Below are 25,494 nucleotides of genomic sequence, written 5' to 3'. Positions count from 1 at the left end.
TATGTTGATTATTACAGCTCTTACTGAACCTTGTGTTTCAGATGTTCATATGGTAACATTTGATAAGGTTTTTTACTATGCATAATGACAAACTGACATCAACGTCAAGTGTACAGTACAGACCACTTCGCAAGATGTAAACACTGGTCTAGAAGTTTCTTCTAGTTTCAGTTTTTATTTATTATTATATATTTTTAATCTTACATGTAAAAAATCTTAAAGATATTCGTTTATAAGTGTTTTATTGGTTGTATTTTGTTAAAGCATTTTCGTGTAGTGTTAAAAAAATGGAAGTTCTGGACCAGCGTTGTTTACACTTTCTGAAGTGGTCAATTAATTTGATTATTTCTTTTTTATTTTCACATTTTACTTAATATAGTCTAATGATAATGATGCCTTAAATAATAATTGTGCAAATAATAATAATACTTTAAATAATATTATACACAATATTTTAGTATAACATATATCAGACTCCAGGATACCAGTTTCAATGCTTGACATTTCATGTCAAAAACAAGCAGTAGCCTACAGATCAAACTGTGATTTTTCAGAATGTAACGACATCCAGTCAGTTGAACTAGTTTTTATCATGGGGCAAAGGTCAAAAATGATTTGCTATCCCACATGTAACGCCATCAATGTGTTTACGCCCTTTTTAGAAGATATTTCGAATTATTTTCTGTCTGTCTGCCTACATAAAAAACCTTTTCATCATAAACCCAATAGAATGTTTTTTTTTTAATAATAAAAACAATTTCATAATGTTATCATGGTTATACCAATCTGCTTTACGGATATGCGCTTTTATATCAGGAGTCACTGGGTCGGAAGGCCCTATGTCTGTAAAGATTAAATCCCGTTGATCTAACCCGTTTTTCATCTTTAAATATCAACATCAACGTCTCCACAATGACCTAACCAGCCCTGCTAAAGCCGAGACCGCCGTAATCCCGCGAGATTCTGCCCATTTACCGAACGTGCGTAGTTATCGCGAGAGTTGATCAGCTGATGCTACTCTGTTTTTAGAGCGTGCGTTCGGTCGGTCAACACGTGGGAAGGAGATAGACAAGAGACATACGGAGCGGGGGGGACACGTTGGGATTGTTCCGGGCCCAGAATACGTAACATTAATATTATACGACACAGTTCACAGTGGCGGTGCGAAGAAAGCATAAACACAGTAAGTATGAATCGCGTCTGTGGGTTTTACCTCAGTATTGCGGATAGGCGAAGCTTATAGCGCAGTGAGGGAGGCAACCCATTTTTAGCTGTCTATCTGCTTAGTGCTGCTGTTGCCCTCTGTTTCACATCCAGACACATTTCTACCGTATCGCAGGTGTTTGTTATTTTATGGAAACGATTTTAACCTCTGTGGGTTGCGCAGGATGTGTGTGACATTGCATCACCGGTATCCACCATCCGAGAGCGCACAGTTAAGTAACTTGACCATGGCTTTAGCAGCGGCGGCTAACTGGCTAAGTTACCACTTGGTGGCCAAATCTGAATTAAACTCAACTGGATCGCGTGCAACTTTGCACGTCTGTCAGTATTGTGTATTTTGTAATAGCGTAAATTATGATGGGACATAATGTAAGTCACGCGGAGCCATTAGAATTTATATGGACATTTTAGAGACCCAGTTACTATGAGAGACTCAATGCATGCCCACTCGAGTTGCCCGATCTTTGTTCTGTTTGCGCATTATGAAGCTTGTCATTGACTAAAATGAGTGTGCTCGCACCTTCGTTCAGCTGAATAATGTACCAAGCCATACGAACGACTGGTTTCCGTGAACTCATGGATAATTCAGGACTTGTGGACTCGGTAGAGTGTTACCCCGTGAAATCGTTTCGACCGAGCTCAAAATACTTGCAGAAGTCACTTCAGTGATGGGATGACTGGAGTGTGTAACCGTTTGGGTTTGCAATTCATTCACAGGTGAGGCCTACCATGCGTTATTACGCGTACTGTAGGTCAAAATCACCTCGCTGACTGGTTTCATGTTACTATTAATTATAATGACCCCTGTTATGGACATAATATGGCAGTATCTCATTCCTGCCAGAAGCTTGGGATGTTCGGTTTAAAACTGCTTGTATGTTATCATTGAGTAGTTCTTATAGCAGCAGTGGGCAGTTAGCCTGACTGCTAACACACGCAACATGCATTACAACCTCGAGGTGCATGGCGACATAACGCAGACATGTGGCACAATTCCGTGCGACGATTTTGATCGCTAAACATATATTATATCACCGACTTCCGCTGCGGTGTTAACGCGCGTTTCATTGCGCTACTACAACGTCACTTTCAGGGCTCTCCGGTGTAATTCTCCACTAAAAGCGCAGCAGCCGGTGATTGAACGTTATACCGATATCACCTTACACGCGGGAGTGAAAGGCGGTTTGTTATGTGGATGCCGCAGCGCTAATAAACAGATTACGGCGAATCTGCGCTCCGTAAACTCGTACTTAACGTGTTGCGCGATTGAATGACTACAGTGACCCTCTCCGTTATCTACACGCCTCCCCAAGGTCGAACGGCCAACGTACTGCACGCGCTTGGCGCTTTTCTCCGCGTTCAGGCCGCGTGAGCGCGGTTTACTCCACAAGGGTTTATTTAACCTAGTTTGAAGGTGAACTGCGAACGAAACCGTTTCAGGACTTTTTCGCCTTTCACGTAGACGTATGTGTGTAAACGTGGACACGCAGACGAAAGACCACGTGACAGAAAATAAGCAAAGAGAAATCGACGTCTACAGCAGTCAAAATAGTCTTTATGAATGAAGTTATAATAGAGAGAGGTTGTGAAGTGTCAGTTTTGGTTTTAGATTTGACGCACTGTTTAATCTGTGGTAGAAATATGTGTTTCCAAAAACATTTGAATATTTCATGCAGAACATTTTTCAGGAAATTCTGGAATATTTTGTTACAAGTCGAAATGTGTTTTGCTGTTATGGTGTGCTTTTAAGACATTGACAATGATGGTTATACCTTCAATGATGTATGTGTTTAAATCTCAGTCGTCCTTTGTAGTTCAAAATCATTCATTTTTGAGCATCATTTGACAATAGTTCTGCTTCACGACTAGAAAACAAGTGTGACATTAGCATCATCCTCTTTGTCTTCTGTACATGACATGGTTAGCCAAATTATAGCATTTTTCTAACACAATTTTAACTCTGAGTTCTTGTGCAGCATGACATGTTGTTTGTTTGTGCTTAACTATTCTACACGATCAGTCAGTATTCATTGACAGTCAGAGGCAGTTAGCTGTCTGTCTTGTAAAATGCTGTCTGAGGACTGCAGAGAAATGTAACCCCCTTTATCTGTGGTTACTATGTACAGGAGGGGATGGGAGGGGTTTGTGGACGATTTATTATTCTTCCTCTAGAGGCCGGCTTATGCTGCTCCCATGATGGAAAGGCATGCATGGATGTCCTTTTATAACTCCGAATGAGTGCCCCTCCCAGCCAATCAGGAGCAAGGGAGACATAGCACGTAGCTCCCAGCAGCCTCTCAGGTTGAATGTCAGCCATGTGAATTGTCCCTGAAGTTTCAGCATGGCTGCCTCCTCTCTCACATAAAGCAGCCTGAACAAAAGTGCAACAAGCACTGTGATATAGAATGCATGGGGTCTGATAAGTTATGATGTCTTTGAGTATGTGCTCACAGTCTGAAGGAGGATTTAATCTTTATTTTAGCAGCATATGTGGGGTCTTTTTGTTTTATAGTGTGTGCTGTGTGGTTATCAGTATGTAGCTTTCCTGTGGCTCAGTGGTTCGAGCATGGCACTAGCAACGCCAAGGTCATGGGTTCGAACCCCAGTCAGAAACAAATGTATAGTACAGTGTAGGGCTGTGTATTGCCAACAACTTTATGATAGGCATCCCGATACAAGGCCACAATGCGATGCGTATCCCGATACGGGTCAGTTTTTTATTACATTTATCATATGACAGATTTACAGCAAAATATACTTGCAGAAAGCTGCCATTCATAACTACTACTTAACTACGAATCAATGCATAAAGTAGCTTTGAGAATGAGTATAAAGTTGCAAAAGATCAAGTCCTTATACAGAGACCCTTGTTTCTAAAACAGGGTTTCTGGGCTACATCATATGTGTGCATGTGTTTTACAAATAGTCTATATGTCTAACGAATAAATATGAATATATGCATTGACGTGCAGTCAGAGTAAATAGATTTAATTAAATAAGTGTTGTATTGAAATAGATGACGTATTTCTTTCTAGTTGTCAGATTTCTAGATATAATATTATTAATGTATGGGTGCTGTAAGATTTAAGCAGGTCTTTTCACTTTCTATGCAGAGAGAAGGTGAGAGAGCGCGCTCTTCATGATCACATGCGGGGCACATGAATATAGAATCATGAGGGGCGATCTGTACAGATCACGGATAAACTCAGATCAGATCCTCATACCACTAATAATTGTTACACAATATTTTTGCGTAATAATTGGCTAATTTCAAACGTGCTGCAGAATCGATACGGAGGCAGATGTATCGATGCGCGGATCGTCAGGAGCTCATGACGATGTATCGCAATATCGATATTTTTAATACAGCCCTAGTACAGTGCAATGTAAGTCACTTTGGATAAAAGCGTCTGCCAAAATGCGTAAATGTAAATGTACAACTCCATGGATATTGATAATATTTTAGTTATTTAATCTTGAGCCGGACAAGAATGCATGTTGAACAGGGTGTAATTTCCCTTGATGATTTACCAATTCGTTCCTTTCTCCGATAGCGGGCTTCCCAAAGGCAACACTTCAACAAGAAATAAAACATGCAACAATACCACTATTGTAACTCTTCAGTTATATCGCATATAGTCGGGGCCTTTAAAAAAGTTCTTATTGTTCTGATACAGTGTCAGTGAAGCTCAAAATAATTTCGAAATAAGCAGCGATTCTGTTATTTATTTGCAACTTATAAACCAGAAAGTGACTCAATATTTGTGTCCTGTACAGTTAAGCAGTACGGTTATTGTTTGGTATTTTAAGCTTCTTGTTGTAATGTTATGCATAAATAGTGTTCTTGTGCAGTGACTTGCATACAGTAAATGTTGCTTAAGCATCTTTTAGTGATATTTTATTTACATGATATAGCTGCTGTCCTTCTGAAACCTTGTATCTCCATATTTCATGGCTTTTATTTTTTTGCCAAAAATCATCATCATTATTATTATTAGTCCCCCTTTATGTTTATATCTAACCAAAAAAGTATTAAAGAGTGCTTGTCAACTTTGAAAACAGAATTTAATTAAAAAAGTACTGTTTTTTTTTTCGGTTTCCTGAAGAACAGTGAATTTGGACATCCAAGGTTTCGGAAGGACACAGACGATATGTTTTTCGCTATTAGAGTCCAAGTTTAAATCTGCAATCTGTAACTTTTACTTCTAAATTGTATCTTTATTTAATTTAAAAAATTGCAGGTTAATTTGTGTTTCTCTTTATGTGGTTCAAGTAAAATTACAAAATACTGACATTTCCTATGAATTTGTAACCGACAACTCAATTTATAAGCTTACCGAACAATATTTATGTATTTGCTCACTGATTTTTATTCATTTTTAAACGAATAAAGTTACGTATTGCAGCTTTATAGGATAATTCCCTCAAAAATGAAATCCTTTTATTTAATCACCCTCGTGTCTTCCCAAATGTGTATAATCTTTCTTATGCTGAACATAAAATATATTTTGAAGGACATGAGCATGAACAAATGATGGCACTATTTGTTACTTATGTACTTTTTTTGTTGTGTTTTAAATGACACTGACTATAATTTTCTTGTTGCCCTCAGGTGTAGCTGCTAGGGTCCAGAGGAGATGCCACTGAGGTTCCGGTCCTTTGTTCCGTATACGCTTCCCGGAGTGCTGGCACTCATAGGTTGGTGGTGGTACATCTCCCGCAAAAAAGAGCGACTGCCCAGCCTTGATAGTGAGGAGGGCTCAGCTATGGGCTTGCTGTCTTCTGGTGAGGGCAGCAATGGGATAGTTGACAAAGGCTGTCCCACAGTCAGCAGCACACACCGTAGGACCAGTCGAGACAGAATCAAAGCCAAAGAGCACAGACCTGTTGAGCAGGAAGTTGTAGCAGAGATTCACACACCGGTGCTCAAAGCGTCAGCGGAAGAGGTTCTTGGCGCTCCCCCTGTCGTGTTGGCGAGCGGACAGCTAAGTGCTCCTCGGAGCAATACAAAATCAGTCCCCCAACAAAGCCACCCAGAAACCATCAGGCAGACATCTCCGCTCTCATCTTCAACCCCAACAAAAACAGTGGAGGAGAGTCCTCATCATAAGGGACCAGAGGCGGCGACTTCAACTCGAAGAGTTCTGGAGACGACGGCTTCGATCAAGAAGCGGGCCGAAAAACAACCACTAAACACCCAGCGGTCTCCAGAAGGCAAGGCAGAGCGACCAGAGCCTGAGGGAGAGGTGGCCACTGAAGCCTCCACACCAACGTGTGCAAAGAACCTGCCAGCTGACGTGAAAAACATTGAGCTAGCCTCCACTGCATCCTCAATAGAGGATGGACTTGAGAAGATGGAGACGCAAAGACCCAAAACACCCCTGGCTCTGGCCACGTTCCCCAACTCCACCAGCACACCCATCTCGGAAAGCTCCACAGAGGTCCAGCACCATGAAAATGGAGACGTGGGCCTGCCATCTGAGACCAGTCCAAACATGCAGGAGCTTCAGCGTCTCGCGGCAGGGCTGATCACTGAGGTCATCTCGGCTGCCACCCAGGAGGTCATGGCGGTCAGCAGCTGTGAGTCCCGCCATGGCGAGGGCTCGGAGGTGGCTGACAACAGCACGCCTGATGTAAACGGAAGGGAATTGTGTGTATCTACGGAGAGCACAGTCTCTCAAAGCCACGCGGAAATTGCACAGTTGGCCCAGATAGTGGAAGAGATGGCCAATGGTTGTCTAGCGCCTTCGCTGACGAATGACGAGAGGAAAGAGGAGAGCGAGGAAAGGGTGACGTTGACCGTGTTTTCTGAGGAGCCGTTGGAGTTGACACCGGTTGTGGCCAAGCTGCAGGCGGAGGAAGTGCTCGTCGAAGACTCGGGATGTAGCACGTGCCAGTCGGAGGATGGCGTCAGCAGCGAGGACCTCCATAGCACGGGGTTGTCCTCGACTGTGTCTGAGAGCAAAGAGGACCTCATTCAAATTTCAGGGACATGTAGGGCTTCAGAGGGTCATGGAGATGGGCTGCAGGAGAGTCTTGCTCCTCAGGAATCTTCACTTACAGCGGAGAATGTGGCTTCCGTTTGCGAGGCAGCACGGTTGAACGGGATGGGCCTTAGGAACGGCAACATGAGCGAGGTAGAAGCTGACCAGTCGGGAGGTGAGTGGCAATATTCAAAACTTAGGTCTACATGTATGATGAAATGTACGGCAGTGACCAATAGTGATGTCTGGAGGACGTATTTGTACAATATATTTTTTTTAATGTTTCCTCAGATTAGACTTACAAAATGGCTAAACGCTTGAAATAAAATTTACTTGAGAAAATGATTTGGCAAACTACAGCATATCATGTACTACTGGAGCTGTAAGATTTTTATTTTTCTTAAATATGTACATGCATCTTGGTGTTTATGAATACAAAATTAAAATATACAGTACACAAACATACATTGTTAACCCAAACTTTTATTCTGCATGCGATTAATCTTTTTTTTTTAAGATTTATTTTTGGCATTTTTGCCTTTATTTACAGTACAGTAACAGTGAGAGGACAGGAAACGAAGTGGGTGAGAGAGTGGGTGGGATCGGGAAAGGACCACGAGCTGGGACTCGAACTGGGGTCGCCCGGAGCACAACAGCACCATATGTCGGAGCACTAACCACAAGGCTATCGGCTTCGACGCATGCGATTAATCTTGATAATTCGTTTTACCGCCTTATCATATACAAAAAATGCATACATTGACTACAGTTTGACCAGATAATATTTTGTTGCTCCTCTGTTGTTTTTGACTGCAGAATCCATTTTTCTGTCTTGACTCTTTTACCAGTTGTCCTTGAAGTCTTAAAGCTGAGCTCATAAAAAATGTTGGACATCATTTTTGGCCACTACTGTGTATTGTAATTAATGTTTTTGTGTTCAAATTCAACCAGTCTCAAACACGGTATTGACATTTGGCCAGATAGTGGGGAAAAACATGCCTGAGTCAAGGTTTCCTCTCAACTAGCGGATGGTATTATACTAGAGGTGCACCGATTGACCGGCCAGAGATCGGAATCGGACGGTTTTTTGTATGATCGGCCCAACCGGTGACCGGCCGGTCAGTCTCACGTCTCGCCGATTCCAAGCCGATCTTCTGTTGCCCGAGATGCAGGCAAGAACGTCACAGCCGTCAGTACACTCAAAGCCGCAAGTAAGCGTGCACGCGCACAGCCTGTCTTTCACGGCTCGTTTATACTCGCATGTAGGTCCACCGGACCGCGAGTCTCTGCTGACTGACGCGCATCTTTCATATCCGCTGACTGCACACGCATCATGTACTGTACAGACAAAAAGGTGCACTGTAGTTCATCTCTCTCTGCTCCGTCTACATGGGGTATGTATGCTAACAGTGATGCTAAACTCTGACACATGCTAAACTCATGTTGAAGTCGTTCACTCTGTGTAAAACAAACGTAAATTCCATTCAACCTGATTCCTTGTCTTACGTTAAAACTGTGGTCATTTCACCTGGGTAAAATGACATTCAACACGACTTCTACTTGTTTTTAAAAATCCAAAAATCCAAAATATAAAAAAATGAATAAATCAACCAATATATGTGATATATATGTGATTGAGTTCTTTACTAACACAAAAAACTGCAAATACATATACATCTTTAGAGTAGAATTCACTCATAAGATTTTTAACTTTTTTATTGAAGTTGCAGCACAAATCAACCCACTTTTAATCCTACAGACACAAGATAAAGACAATTTATTTTACATTTCAGAAAAAATGAAATAAAGCAATGTTAGTTTCATAAACAGAAACAGACAAGAATAAAGTTGAAGTATTTTATTGTTATCTTAGACTTTTGTGAGATGAGTACAAAAATGAAAAAGGTAAATTAAGTGACATGTTTAGTTATATTTTATTATTTGTACTTCTTTTCAGTCACAGAGTTCTTCAATTTAAGAGTTGTTTGGGAAAGAGAAGATTCTGTAATTTAATGCAGCTTGGAGAACTGCATTTAGGGAAATTGTAATGTTCAGTCATTTATTCAATGAAAAAAAAAAGTGTATTGAAGAAAAGTTCATATGGTTTTATATACAGTATACTGTCAATTATAGTTTGTGGATAGAAAACCGGAATCGGCAGGTTTCACTTGTAATAAAATCGGAAATCGGAATCGGCAAAGAAAATTGCAATCGGTGCATCTCTATATTATACCCATCGGAAACCTTAGATGCTCAAATTCCCAAACAGCGTGTTACATGAGCACATCCACACATGTGCATGTGCCTGTTTTTACTACTACAGCAACTTCCTTAAATGGATATTAGTGGCACCTGTGACCTTACTGTGACTCCCCATCCTCCAAACAGTTTGTTGTTAGTATGTAGACATTAAATGGTGGTGGTAAAACCTGCCAAGCCTCTTGGAAACATGAACATGGTCATATTCCTGCTTTTGTAATTCTGTCGTACCAGCCCCTCTTTAAAGGGATAGTTCACCTAAAAATATAAATATTTAATTTGTTCACCCTTGCGTTGTTTTAAACTTGTTTGACTCTGTCTTGTGGACCGCAAAAGAAGATATTTTGAGAAATGTCTCGGTGGTTTTGTGTCCATACCATGGAAGTCAATGGGTGCCAATTGTTTGGTTTTCAACATTCTTCAAAACATCTTTTGTGTTCTGCTGAAGAATGGAAGGCATACAGGTTTGGAATGACATGAGGGTGAATAATTGCTGAGAGATTTTTATTTTGGGTGAACTATCACTTCTATAAATGGCACTGACATTGTCCATTTGTGTTGTTTGTGATTTTTGTTAATGAATGAGAAGCACGGCATTGCCAGTATTTGCCTGATGACGGGAAGCACCTGTCTGGGGCGTGCGAGTGTGATTTGCCTGAGCTTTTGTGAGCTGCTGCTAGCTGATCTTGCTTCTTTCACATTGTGACCTGTAAAAGGTGTGGAGTCTCGCAGCGACTCTACTGATTTCTTTTATTACTCCAGCTCCTTTTCTCTGTTAAAGGAGCAGAAATGCAAAGCTTCCTACCGAGTAGCTGATTTTGACTGAATTGTGAAAATGCATATATGGGGATACAGTCAAGTTTGTATGATGCCCTAATGAAGAACAATAAGGGCTTTTTTCTTGTCTTGAGGGAAGAGGCTTGTTTTGTTTGATGGTTTACCTTCTCATCTGTACAAGTCATGTTTGTTATTGTTACCTCATGGTTGCTTAGCAAACAGCAATGACCTGGCCGAGCAAGCATTTGCGTTCGGTTTCTGATGGAATGGTTTGTTTAGACCCCATGAAGGACGGCAGTATATGTTGTGGTGATGTTTTCGGGAGCATGTATGGAATGGATGTCTTTTTATTCAACTATGCCAATTGTACTTGTAATGAAATCCAAATCAACTCAAGGCTCCCGGCAGGTGACTGTTACTTTTGTTTATTTGATTAAGCTTAGTAGACAAGTATTATTTTATTTGGGCACTTGAAGTATGTTAAAGGGAGAGTTCACCTAAAAATAAAAATTCCGAAAACCTGCAGATATTTTGAGTGGTTTTCCGTTTATGCGAGTCAATGGTGGCCAGTGTTCTTTGCTTACCAGCATTATTCACAAATATCTTCTTTTGTGTTTTGCATAAGAAAGTAAGTCATACGTGTTTGCAAAGACATGAGAACGAGTAAATGACAAAATAATTTTCATTTGTTGGCGAACTGTCCCTTTAATAGTCATGTGAACCAAAGCTGGGTACAGCCTGATTATTGTGTGTTATTCTTTGACCACATTTGTCACTTCTCTCGGCAGGTTCGGATGTGAATAGCATGGATTCTGTGGACAGCTGTTCCACTGTGGGGACGGAGAGCCTCGCAAGTGGAAGCCAGGCCTGTCAGTCACAGAGCTCCGAGCTCATTGTGTGGGAGATAGAGGTGCCAAAGGTGTGTTTCTCCCAGACCTCTGATTTTCATCACATTCCACAATTACAGCCATTTCAAACCACTTTCACACACTGGGGGGGAAACATGGGTGTTGTGTTTTGAGTAGACCTTGGATGTTTACAGTACACTGTATCTGAAGAGAATGGGAAAGCTACATTACCTCAACTCACTTTTATTGTCACATCACCACGTGTGGTGAGTGAAGTCTTGGGTGTGTACTCCATACAAAGTAGAATGCAGTTGGACAGACAACTCTATGACTTTACAGACTTAAGTGACAGTATGTAGTGCAGACAAACAGTGCAAAGTATCAATATACAGACTGTACAAAAAAAGACATTATACACATATGGACAGTATAAACACAAGATATACACATTACCTGTGTGCTCCTGCAGATTCAGAAATACAGCCGCGGAAAAAAATAGTTAATTTAATTCCTATGTTTGTTTTAAATAGATTATCAGTGTGGGTCACTCACTTTTTAAAATTCAAGTGCCCTCATAATCTTTAATCAAAATCTGAAAGTGCACTTCCGGCCTGTAGTGACCATCCGTCTCAGATGACGTCAGATAGACGGCTTGGGCAGGGCAGAGCCGTTAACTCCCCCCCCCCCCCTTCAGCTGTCAGTTTGCTGCTAGTTTCATTTCAAAATGCAACGCCATTTTATACATCCAATCGAATCACAATGGAAAACACAAGCTACGCCCACTGTTTTTTCAGTCGATATTCCGTTGCACTCGGAAATGCGTCAGAATCCAGAAGTAACAACGATCATAACGTCCGGTTCACAGGGACTTTAAGAGACCATTTCAAAGACCACATTCAGTTTTTCTGAATTTACCACTTTGTAGGTGTGTGTTTAGGTTAAATGGTTATTTTTGTTTTATTCTGTGAAACACTAACAATATTTCTGCCAAATTTCAAACAAAAGTATTGCTTCTATTTGCATTTATTTGCTGAAAATAAAAACAGGTCAAAATAACGGAAAAAATGCTCTGTATTTTCAAAGTTCATATTCACTTTCGAGCAATACAACAGTAATATTTGTATTTAGGAAAAGTAATGTTTTGTGATAACCTTGATTTATATCATAGTTTTCATGTGTCTTGTCTTGTCAGTCTTTCACATTGCTGTTGGATGACTTTATATCACTCCTTAGGTTTGATTTTGTTGAAATTCGAAAGACACTGGACTGGAATGGCCGGGGCTGTGCGATTTTGGGGAACATATCTAATTGTGTTTTTTTTTTACACATTGCGATTTGATTTGCAATTTAATTTTTCTAAGTCGAGATTCTGCTCAATATTGTCAATAGTGTGCAGCACAGTATTGGTATAGTTACCCTGCTGAAAGAAAATAATAAAAACCATTACAGAAATTCTAATTGTTTCCATTAAAACCACTACAAGATTCCTTTTTGTAGTGTGCTTTGGGCATTATTCAAATAGGGCTTACTGTTGTTCTAAGTCCTACATCACACCAATAGAATCCAAATACCAGTGTACAGTATTATAGTTTCCATTAAAACAAAATCAACTCTCATTATAACCCTTAAATCCATAAAATTTTCTATTGTGTTAGTGAATTAAAATATTGCATGGGTTACATAGGCTGATTTATTCATTAAGTATTGGGGATTTTAGTAGAAAATGTGCTGAATGTTTCATTTCATACAAGTGAAATTAGCAAAGCAGTTGGATAGAATTTACATTAGTTTGAAACGCAGAGCCAGGCGTGATACGACACAGGGTGCACGCGTGCGTCAAGCCTCGTCCATATTGCCAGATGCGCTTGTGGAAACTTGCAGTGTGGAGCCGAACTCGAGTATAAACAAGCATTACGAAACAGGCTCTGTGTGCACATCAAGTTTAAATGACTCGTCCGGGAGACACGCCGCACGGGACAGAGATGCGCAAGTATGAACAGGCTGTGTGTGCGCGTCAAGTTTAAAAAGGCTCGTCTGCAGACGTGTAACACGGGGCAGAGACGCTCGAGTATGACACGTGATGTGTGTACGGTCTTCTGAATTGGATTTTTCTTTAGTATTCTCTCTCTCTTCCTGCTTTCTGTTTGTTTTTTTAATGACGGACGTTTACGCAGTTGGCTAGGGCAGTGCTGATTGGGTTCAAAGTGGGCTTGGAACAGACGCTTTTCATATTTTTCACGTCGCAGCCTCTTGCGATTACCAAATCGCAACGTCTCAACATTGTAATTGCAATTGCCATTCCATTTTGATGAATCGCTCAGCCATAGCCACAATACATCTAGAAATGCTGATTAAGTGAAAATTTCAAAGGGTTTCTTAATTATGACTGTATATATTGTCAGATTATGATCCACGTTCTTCATGTCATGTAAGATTTGTAACGTAACCAATCTTTGCGGTTTCTCTCTCACTTCGCAGCATCTAGTTGGGCGGTTAATCGGCAAACAGGGGAGATATGTGAGTTTCCTAAAGCAGACCTCTGGTGCTAAGATCTACATTTCAACCCTGCCTTACACACAAGAGTTCCAGATATGCCATATAGAGGGTATGTGGTGTTTTCGCAGTTAATTTATGCTTTTACTCTTGATCACCTTGATGGTTGATTTTCTCTTCTTGTTTTATTTTTAGGAACCCAACAGCAGGTAGATAAAGCCCTGACCTTGATCGGGAAGAAATTCAAAGACTTGGACCTGACCAACTTGTATGCTCCGCCTCCACCGCTAACGTTGCCCTCCCTGCCAATGACATCCTGGGTAAGAGCTGATGCCTCTTCTCTCCTAGGTTGCGAAACTGAGCTGATCCGTGAAGTCCAAGTTATGTTAAGCCCCTCGTTGTGTATGTGATGATGTGATATTGTCGATAGTAAAGCTCCTTGTAGCTTCTAAATGCATTGCGAGTGTCCAGATGGTGAAAGTATCTTGAATGATAAAACAAGGACAACTACAAATGTCCCTGCTGATGAAGTGTTTTTTGCAGCTTCTTTTGCCCAACGGTGTTACGGTGGAGGTGATTGTGGTGAATATCGTATCGGCCGGTCACATGTTTGTCCAGCAACACACTCACCCGACATATCACGCCCTGCGCAGCCTGGACCAGCAGATGTTCCTCTGCTATTCACAGCCCGGCACGCCCGCGTTGCCATCCCCCGTTGAAGGTAAGATGGTTGTTTAGTCTCTTTAGTTTCAACTTCTGGTTCTGTTTCTCACCTTGACCTCCATCTCTTTTCAGTTGGTGTGATTTGTGCGGCCCCAGCGGTTGAAGGAGCCTGGTGGCGAGCGCAGGTCATCTCGTACTACAAAGACTCGAATGAAGTAGAGATCCGATATGTGGATTATGGAGGCTACGAGAGAGTCAAGATTGACAGCCTTCGCCAGATCAGGTTGATTTTCCATCCTTTAGTATTTTTTCCTTATAAGAGTTGAAGGAGACCACAGTGGACTTGCTTTAAGAGACAGTTGACCCCAAAAACCTTTGACATGAACTGTCCTGTTGATGTAGTTCCTTTTTGGCCTCCTTTTTAACTTGAAATGAATTATGATGAATTAATCGTTACATTTTTAACCTTGTGTTTGCTTGTCAGGTCGGACTTTGTGACATTACCGTTCCAAGGAACCGAAGTGTTACTGGACAACATCGCTCCTCTTCCAGGTTTGGCTTGTTGATTTGAATCTTATACGCTGAATTTTTATTGTGTAGGTTCAGTTGGATCACGCAGTGTTCACATTTGAATTTTAGGAGAGGACAGGTTCTCCGCCGAGGCCAGTTCTGCACTGGAAGAGATGACAAGAGGGGTTCCTTTGCTTGCACAGGTATGTCTGTCTTTAATGGTTGGTGTCTGCAATGTTGTCACTGTTTATAAACAATTAATGCTAATTTAAACGGCCAACTTTCTCATAGGTCACTAACTATGACAACAATACAGGACTTCCCTTAGTACACATGTGGAACATGGTGGGAGAGGAGGTGAGATGATTTTTTATATTGGTCATACGTGGTTTATTATTTTAGCATTAGTTTTGCTTTTATTTGTATATTTTTAATTTTAGTGCTAATTGTACTCATTTTTTTGTGCTTTTTTTGTTAATTTTGTTATGTGCTTTTGTTATTGTATTATTTATTTGTTTATATGTTGTATGTTATGTTACATGCCATGTTTTGTCTGTGTGAGTGTGTTGTGTATTTTCATTATATAATTTTATTGTCTTAACTTGGAAATTTTTCTGTTCTAATTTTTTTTTTCAAATAATATTTAGGCCAATTAAAAAAAAATGTTGTCATATTTTCACTTAATTATAGTAACTTTGCTAAGAGGTTTTTGAAAGTTGCCTTTTTTATAGATTTTTTTGCTATTAATAAATGCACAAGGCCTGATTCATATTTTTTCTAGACTGATGTCAAAGTGCAAAATGTCCATAAAAATGTAGATTGACAGCCTAGGTTGAGCTACAGTGCAACTCATTTATAAGTGGAATCTTAATTCAGACAAATAACATGTTTCCTTGTTTTGCAGCTGGTCCTTCTGAACCGCACTTTGGCAGAGCGAGGGTTCGGCGTATGGGTGGACAGTTTCTGATCCTCCAGCGCTGCTCTCTCGCCCCACCTCTCCTCACTCACTTCTCGGCCCACCTGCCCCCTAACCATCACCACTTCTGAAGCTCCGCAGGTCCCATCGTCCTCTTCCCACCATGCACTCTTCATACACCTCCTCACCGACTATGGGAAAATTCCTTTTTTGGTTCTCTCCCCTCTCCACCCTGCGTTTTCTGTTTTCTTTTCTATCCCTCCTTCATATTAAACCTACGTACTGTATTAAAGAAAAACGAAGAGAGCCAAGTGTCAATGACTGAACACCAATAAGGACTGAAGACGTTCCTTGTAAATTTCAATACTGTAATTAAATAAAGGTTAATCATGTTTTCCGTCCGACCAGACTCCTTCCAGCACAAACCCGAGCGGATTATGCCGTGGATGAAAACTAATCTGTATATTGAGAAGATATGCGGTTGACGTAATGTTGGGACATCATGTTTGCATTTGTTATCTCAGCTTTGTTTCGCTTTCCGACCGGGTGGGTGACGAAAAATGCGGTTATTCAAGCAATGATTTTCTGTAGAAGTCAGTCTGATCCTGTGCATCAAGGAAGGACAAACTACCACAGCTTCATATAATCCATCTCTATGTCTGTCTGTACAACAGTGTGGCCTTAGAGGGGAAATGACACCCATCTCTCACACCACGTGCTCTGGACTCGAATCAGCCTGACAGCCGTGGTCAGTTTGAGCTCTCGCAGGGTTCTTGATTTACACTGACTACACACGTCTGCGCCCCTCTGACCTCTGGGCTGTTTTGAGGGGGGAAGCTACAGCCCTAGAGCAACACTAAAGTTTGAACGGTGCTGTAATACAAGGCGAAAGAGCACATCCTGACCCATGGACCCACTAAAACCTGTGGCCTGAAGGAAACTGTGATTGAGAGTGGGCCTTCCCTTCTGCTTGTAATGAATGGGTCTGTGTGTGGTTTTGTATGCATGTTATTCTTCTCCAAAGCACGTCTTTGGCCCAGCGCACTGTGTTGCGGTCACGCCATGATGTCTACCAGTGCTATCGTTCAACACTCGGATCTTGAATCACGTCCAGCTTGAACCACGTTTCACTGCAACTAATTGCCATCTAGTCTTTGCGTTCTGTAAATAACATGGGTATATGGTGTCCATCCCCAGAAACCCACCCCACTGTTGTTCACGGTCCTGATTGGCTAATAGGTAAGGCTCTTGGTACACCTGTATTGAAAAAGCTTTAAGCATTATTCATACCATTTTTTTTTTACATTGGATGCGATCAGATCTGCTTTAATACTCTTATCTGTAATTTGTTAAAGAATAATGACACGGTGATTATTAATATTCCTTTTTTTGTACGTTTTCATTGATTATGCTTTTCCTGGTGGTTAAATTGACTTTTTGACCAGGACTCATCCCTGTTTCTGCTGCTGGAACGTTTGTAATGTAATGCCGTCAGGCTATAGAATGTTTAAAGTTGTCCCTGGTTTAGAAGTTACTGGACTTTTATCCTGGTTATGGGTCATTTAATTGATTATGATTGTTAGCAATACAGTTTTGGACTCCAAAAAATCATGCTGACGTTTTAGTGCCACAGTAAAGCTGGGTGCAATTAAATTCAATTATAAATAAGGAAAAATAGAATTGCATATTTTGGCCTTTTATTCAAAGTGGAATTACACCCAGCTGGTAGTAGAGGGCGTATTGGTATACATGAACTGACATCATTGCAAAGTTCACTAAAAGAAAGTTTAGACTTCCATAAAGAGCACTACAACTCAAGCAAACCCTCTCATTTCCACTATCTTACCAGATATTTCTGCAATATCACAAGGTTCTAAACTGTCTTGCATCCATCTCAGGTATGAGCTCTTCATTTGTTGTCTTGTTTGTAATTTCTGGAATAGTGTACTTGACCTGTGGCAGTGTGTACAGCCAGCTTAGGGTTTTTCTTGTATGTCCATGTGCACTAAGGAACCACGTTGACCTACGAGCTAAAACATTTCACTTTTCTTGAGGTCTGAAAAATCCACTCATATCTTCACATTGCCTCCTACCATTAGAGCATATGTGTCCTCTGTATGTTCCTACCCACACTCTCCTGTCATGGATGAATCACGCTACATTAGACTTGTCCAGGTGTGTGTGTGTGTATATATATATATATCTCTCACTGTACTTTTGTAAAAACACTGATGTGAGTAGGTATCAAAAGGGAACATGTTATTTTTTCATCCCCCTTTCTGTTCACCTGTTCTCTGTTGGTAGGAATGGTTTGAGATGTTTGCTTAGCTAGATGAATTTGATTATTTAAATGAGTGTAAGCAATCCTAGACATGTACAGTACAAGTCGGTTTTTTGCCAGACTCATTCAAAAGTTTGATTCTTTGGTTGTACAGATCTATTGAAAAAGAGAATAAAGTTATTGAAAACATTTTGTGGTGCGTTTAGTTTTGAAACGGACACATCTATTCGCACTTTTGCGCATTTCATCTGAAAGGTTGTGCTTAAAATGCTTGAGGTTAGTCTTGTGGACATATATCAATGTAGCTTTTGTATGCATTTCTCTACAATAGTGCTAAAGTCATATTTTATTAAAATGGAAAACTACAGTTTTATGTGTGCATAAACCAGTATGCAAAATATTTTAAATGCTTTCTCAATATAGTAAAACAGGAGGGTTTGAGCACATTTGGATGTTGTTTATCTTATAAATCTGATTAGTCCTCGCTAATTTAACTTCAGAGGTGTGTGAGAAATAAATTGGTCTGGCAAGTCCAAGTACAGCAGCCAGTAAATCAAAATAGAAATTTAATTTTCTTTACCTCTAGAGGGAGTAAGAGACCATGTAATGAGCACACTTTTACTCTCAAAGATTTATGAATCCATGTATTAAACCTCTATAATTAAACCCCTAACACCAACAATGACAACTCCAAGAACAGATTCTCTCAGGCATGCATGTGTAAACGCTTCTAAACGAGACGGTTTTGCACATTTATTTAGCATTAGTCTAACAATTCGCCACTTTGTCAGACAGCAAAACTGGAGTCTCAAAATAGACAAACATGTTTAGCTTAAGGAGGACAAGAAGCTTCAGGGGTAAAGTAGTAAAGCATTTAATAACTAATTGTACAATAGTAAAGGCATTTATACATTTGTTTAGAAATTCTTTTATCTAAAAATTATAAAGTAGCTCATTATTGTAAAGGGCAATAAAGTGGTGGTATAAGTTTTTTAATTTATTAATTATCAATGAATTTCATTCATTTATTAATGAAAGATTAATCCACGAATAAATATTTAATGAATCTTGATGGTTCCAGGTTTTTAATAAAGCTATTTTTCTTGTCTGTTGTTATTAACAGGTCTTTATACAATAGGTCTTTGATAGAGTCCAGGCATCAGAAAATATCAATGCACAAGTTTTCTGTTTTAAAAGAGAGAAAATGTATGTTTTATAGATGTGACATATAGGTATGGATGTTTTTAAGAGACAACACACTTTGTAGGATTTCTGGCAATTAAAATGAACAAACCAGATACAACACCCAACAAATAGAGAAGGGACGGCTCTCCATAGACCACAAAACAGTTATTTTCATGTTCCCATTTCCCAATGTTCCATCCGTTATGGATTTGACAGTTCACTTAGGCTACCTGACTATGAAAAACTATGTTTTAAAAACCCACAAAAAAAGCCTCTTTAAATTTAAACCAACCAATATTGAAATCTGACCAGTCAGTATGGTGAAAACCCAAAGATATTTATCTGTCTGAAAGAGTTTTGCCAATAGATAAAACAATTAGTCACAAATTGTTTCCCCAAGACAACGAGACTAGTAAACAGGTTTAAAGCATATATTTGATATGTGTTAGGCCTATGTAAAATACATTTTATAGGATTCATAATCAGGGCTGGGGAGTAACGAAATACATGTAACTTAGTTACGTATTTAAAATACAAAATTTGAGTAACTATTTCATTACAGTTACTTTTTAAATGGTGGTAATCAAATTACAGTTACATCCAAAAAGTATTTTAGATTACCAAAGTGATTACTTGGAATTTCAATGGCATTTATTGCATTAAAACTTTATATATGGCAATTAATGTAAACAGCAATTGGTGATTCTCTGACATTCTGCAAAAGCATGATGCCCCTCGCAGAATATGCAAAATTGGAATAATTTTAACAAAATAAGAGCAATCTGGGTTCATAAAAATTGCATATTAATTTTATTTAGTACTGTTCTGAATAAGCTATTTCACGCAATAGATGTTTTCATATACTCCATTACACAATTTGAGCCAATTTATACAAATTGCCACATAAAAAATTGACATACCCTTGAATCTTTAATGTCTGTGGTTACCTGAATGATCAACGACTGTTTTCATGTTTTGCGAGTCCCTTGTTTAAGTAATTTGTTTAGGTAATTGCGACTTTTTATCTCAGAGTTCTTTTATCTCACAGTTCTGACTTTTTCCTCACAATTGCGAGTTTATAAGTTTATAAAATCTGATTTATTTAGAGCAGAAAAATGTGTTGGGTAGACAGGAGGTCTTTACATGAAGCATTACTAAACAAACTGTTCATTTTCTTTATCATAGGGCCTTGATCATATTTCGTTGTTTTTTTCAAATGACGGTACAGAACAGACGTGATTTTGAGGTGATGCGATGTCATTCCATGAACACAAGATGGCGACCGAGCATTATATTTCAGCTCGCCCTGAAATAGTTTTCTTTTTTCTTGGAAATGAGATCATCAACTTATGGGGTGTCAAGACCATCTCCATTACAGGGCACTTAAATGAGCTTTTTGTCTGTCTGATCTCTGTCAAATGGTGGTAATGCGTGAGCTCGAATCTAATGAAGGCACTCAAGCACATACAACCTTTATTCAAGCGTCTTGAAAGGCTGCGCTTTCTAGCTCGTGGCTGGACACTGGTAATTATCCGAGGTCACCCTTGTCTCGCTTTCTGCCGCCAGACAGCCGAGACCCTTAAATCTTTGAAAACTGCGCGAGAACACAATAGATATTCAGACAATTCTGTCATATGAATGTAACGCTGGACGGCAGTGCTGGAATTAAATGAATGTTTTTGTCTCCTCAGGGCCAGTTTAACACCAACACATCTCTCATTTGATTGTTCTGCCCGGGCACGATTAAATTACACATTTTTGTGTCTCACGCCCTTATCATTTTCGGTAATGAATGGGGGAAAGCGAAAGTCCATTCTGGCATGATATTTCTCTTATAACTTAAACTGAGAAAATAAGCGGAAGTAGCTTTAGTTCAAGTTCAATTGGCATCAAGGGCGATTCTAAAGCGTTTCAAAGTAATACTTCAGTGGATCTGATACCGGGCTTAAAAAGGCCATCAAGGCTTAAGGCAGAAACATTCTTTCATTAAAACAGTCTATGGAACAAATTGATTTCGCAATGCACTGAACATCTATGCTTTTCAGACATTTTAAAGACAAGTTATGACATACAGAGTCCCTTTAAAGAGCCACAAATTAAAATAAAGAGGGTCGTTCCATGTGATAGTGCAATGTCAAACCAAATTGCATTGATATAATTTCTTAAGAAATTAGGCAATTTTTTAGCAAAGCATTTCACAAAAAGATGTTTCAATTGAATGCAATGAAAACAATGCACTTTTAAACGTGGATGATGAAAATGAAGTTATTAGAAACATGTTCCTGGTAATTGTTTTGTTTTAAATTAGGCTTTTATTCAGCAATTATGACAATTCACTTTACATTGTTCAAGCACCCTTTTAGAAACAGTGACATGAATTCAAAGGCGGACACTGAGGCAATAAATAAGAGCAACTGATCATTCACGTAAAAGTGTGTAAACGGCCCGCAGCTTCTTTTCTTCCCCTGACACATCTGCTCTGCACTGATGTGAGCTCACATGTACAGCACGTCTTCTGTTTGTGTATGTGTGAGTCTCCTCTACAGGCTGATGAATGGAGCGTCTGCTTTGTAGTGTAGGCCAATAACTTTGATGGCAGATCATTAGTATGGGTACATACTACTTTTACATTACTTGATGTGTACAGGTGTGCATAAAAAGAGAAAGATTTGAATGTAGTGAATCGCCCATGCCCTAAATGAAATGTGAACATTAGCAATAAGCACTGACAGAGGAGCCGTCGCTCAAATGTATACTTTTGGCTCATGACGGTGTTGTCCAAACTAGCATTTCTGTAAATTAGACAACAGCCAAATGTTGTTTGCAAAACAATCTGTACAGGCAAATGAAACAGAAATAGAAGTTTGGATGTGATAAGATTTGGATGTGATTTGTCACGCATAGATTATATGAAGTACTCAATGCTTATTTAGTGATCATACATAAGAATTGATTTGTCATTTAACTCAAGGTCCAGTGTGTTATAGGCTGATGATTGTCTACATTGATTTCTGTCTTTGACCTAGTGAAAAATAAATATACTAAAATGTATTTGAAATACATTTAATTCATGTAAGTATACTGCAAATCCATTGACATATTATGTACTTAATGAAAATACACTGCAATTGTATTTGTGCTTTAAATTGGTATACTTAAAGTCTGCTAAATTGGAACAACTCATTTTGAACTTAATATACTTTAATTGTGCAGAAATAGTGCTGAACTTAACTAAAGATACATTTAAGTGTATTTAATTCTGCTAAAGTGGAACTATTGCAAGTATGCTTCAGGTACACTTTAAATATCTTGCATTGAAAGGTTGATTTTTTAAAAAAAAATCATAAAATCCTTATAAAAAAAGAGACATTTTTATTGAAACACAGGCTTAAGAAATGTGCATTGTGTATAAATAGTACTCCAAATAAAGGTTAATTATAACTTTACATCAGTAAGTCATGTCAGTAAATCTGTTAATACATTTAAACTATACTTAGTATGAAATAAATGCATTTTAAATGAATTGTTTTTTTACTAGGGCAGCATTTGTTGTAAACGTCACAATTGAGTTGCATGTCTCGTTAAAATCAGAAGTACAACTATATTACAACAGCAACACGTATTCTTTGAACAAGTGGGTTCATTTGTACACTTTTAAATGACTGTATGGATCTTTAAGTAAAGTTGTGCATTTCTCCAAAACTTGTTCTGCTCAGACCCTGTGGCATTTTATATGCGTTATATCTTACAGGTGACAGAACTGAGCGTGTCGAACCAGGCACGACGTAACTGAACCCAAAACCAGTTTTAGTACAAACTTTCTGATTCAAGGACAGCACTACTTTGAAAAGGACCTACATGCTGAGACCTCATTCTTTAATACCTCACCCATTAAAACAATTTCTCAAACATGAAGCATTATCTCTGTGATTATCCATTTAAAGATTGGAGCAGATATTTTCCAACTCTGTTGTCAAATTGGCTGTCCATCTTAGGCAATGTTTGGCAGGTTACATTTTCCTCTCTAATTGCAAAATGCGCGGGCTCTAATTGGGCAGATCTGTGTTGTGCACTTAGTCTTCTTTTTAATAAGGGCCTTCTGTTCAGACATCTTCCCCTGCTCTTTTTGAAGACTTAATGGATTTGCAGAGACATTAGATTTAACTTAATAATGGCGAGGGTTGCAGCGTTAATAAACCGTTCCTTCAAAAACAGCAAATGCATACATTTAAATACACTCTTGATGTGTCTCCTTTAAAGTCAAATTGAAATTCCATTTCATCAAACCCGACAGCCGCCTCTCTGTTTATGTCACAAGTAACATGAATATTCATGTATGAGAACGGTAATATTAATTAAATAGATGCCTCGTCTCATAGCAGCCATATATTTATTATGCAGATGATTTTCTGCTTGATCTACAGATTTGTTTTTACGCGCTCAGACAAATATCAGTGCCATGAGGTACTGTAATGCAATAAAACAATGTTGTGACGGTACAATTAAAACAAGGGGATGAGAAACACGGCCAGCAACAAAATAAGTTCATATAAAGCTCCAAAGAGGTCCGTTTGGCCTACAGTGTTCTTTAATGAACCCATAAACGGTTAGCTTCGCAATAAACATACCCCTAAATGGTATTTAAGGCTTGTATGATGCTCGGGTCATCGTGCAGACAGTTGAGACGAAACTCTAAACAGTGATTTCCTGTACAATTATGCTAAATCTCAATGAGCCATGATTCTAAAAACAGCCCCTTTTGACAGCCCGCTTGTGAATGTTTGGCAACGCGCCTTGTTGTAATAGCAGAGAGACGACATGTTTTGGGTGGTCAGATGGAGTGTTATTCTCTACTTTCTGCTGAAATGAAAGGCACTCGTTTTGGGTAAACTATTTTGCCCGCCATTACGCTTATCAAGCCTTATTACGAAATTGTGTCATTTCGATTATCTTAAATGCCCTGTAAACTGTTCTGCCAAAGCCCATCAGAAATTTAATTACGTATTGAATTACAATGAAATGGAACGGCAGTGGTGATGCATATTTGAACTGAACAAAAATGACATAAAACAGAGGAAGCTGGGTTTCAGATAATGATTTTTATTAATGATAGTTTAAATTAGCAATTAGCAATTACACAGCAAGACATGATCAAAGAAAAATGATGCTTTATGGCTTTTCTCTCTCTCTTCAAAACAGTGGTCTCGCCCAGGAGAGAAGAAAAAAAGAGGGGAGAGAGATTTCTGGGTTGCGCCCCTCAGGTGCCCATGTGTCCGTTTACCAACAAGTGGTCGGCCAGGCAGTAAGGTGAGACAGCGGGGTTCACCTGCCAATCAAGAGCATCTTAGCCTCCCCGTCTGGACACCGGCTTTATGTGGGCTCTTCACTACGAGAGGTCTGACTGTTGTTCAAAAGCTATCTTTAGCAGCAGTGAAGAGGAAATATGAGTTGGAGGAGGTATAAAAGAAAAAAATGGCAAAAAAGAAGAATGATGAGCTGTCTTTGGGCCATGGAACCTTTTCTCAAAGCGAGCTGCAGGAAATAAACAGCAATCACTGTAGCATGACAGAAATCCACTGAGCAGGCAGGCTTAATTGAGCCCTCTCTCTCTCTCTCCATCTTAATGCACAGGCTGACTCTCTGTGGATAATAAGCACAAGATCCCTTAACCTTTTCTGTGCATTTTAAAGACCCTTAATTGATGTGTAAAACTGCAGTTTTCTGAAGTCAAAGGGTCCACAAACCCTCAGGCAGTGTGCTGGGATATTTTGAGTTGAACGTGTCATAGTGACAGATGGGTGTCACTGAATGAAGTGTGTTCTTTACACTGACAAAACAAACATGCATCTATAAAGAATGACAGAAAAAGAACAGTAATCACATTGAATATTTGCGTCTATAATTCATATATAGACACTGGGGATTTTAAAATGCGAAATTAACAATTATTTACACAAAAAGGGCAGATATATGAATTTTAAGGAAGCCAGGTTATTGAGCTGACAGTGCTTAAAAAGACATGATCTTATTTTTTCTCATCATTTCAACAAGTATTCATTGCTGCAAAATTAAATCTGCTGTATTTATTCAGCTCAAAATGCAGTTGCACTTTCCACCTGTACCATTACACACCCCACATGTGTTATATATTGCCCAATACTTTGTTTGCACAACACAATATCTGTATATTACTGTGTTCTATAATGCATAATTGATTTGTATAATGTATTTTGTGCATATATTGTTTGTTTATTGTACGCTTGTATGTTGGTTAAATCAGTTCTTGTATGAAAATTGACCACGGTCTGCATAAATATCATGGTTAAACTATTGGTTATTATGGTGATACTAGAC

At 39.2% G+C, this 25,494-nt stretch overlaps 1 protein-coding gene and 1 non-coding gene across 2 annotated transcripts; both read left to right on the top strand.

Annotated features, from left to right (window-relative positions):
- The first annotated feature begins 1,035 nt into the window (after positions 1-1,035).
- On the top strand, positions 1,036-18,138 carry akap1b (A kinase (PRKA) anchor protein 1b). Its single transcript, XM_057351375.1, has 11 exons — positions 1,036-1,183; positions 5,837-7,383; positions 11,033-11,163; positions 13,571-13,697; positions 13,781-13,905; positions 14,129-14,306; positions 14,381-14,531; positions 14,733-14,800; positions 14,888-14,961; positions 15,050-15,115; positions 15,663-18,138. Exons 2-11 carry the CDS (start codon positions 5,862-5,864, stop codon positions 15,723-15,725), a joined length of 2,505 nt encoding a protein of 834 aa, XP_057207358.1. The 5' UTR covers positions 1,036-1,183; positions 5,837-5,861; the 3' UTR covers positions 15,726-18,138.
- On the top strand, positions 3,764-3,839 carry trnaa-agc (transfer RNA alanine (anticodon AGC)). The gene has a single exon. It is a non-coding gene; the product is annotated as a tRNA-Ala (tRNA).
- Positions 18,139-25,494: the final 7,356 nt, after the last annotated feature.

This window comes from Triplophysa rosa, linkage group LG14, assembly GCF_024868665.1.
Source record: "Triplophysa rosa linkage group LG14, Trosa_1v2, whole genome shotgun sequence".
In the NCBI taxonomy this organism is placed as follows: domain Eukaryota; kingdom Metazoa; phylum Chordata; class Actinopteri; order Cypriniformes; family Nemacheilidae; genus Triplophysa; species Triplophysa rosa.
Note: the sequence above shows the minus strand (reverse complement) of the source record. Positions and strands in the feature narration are given on the sequence as shown.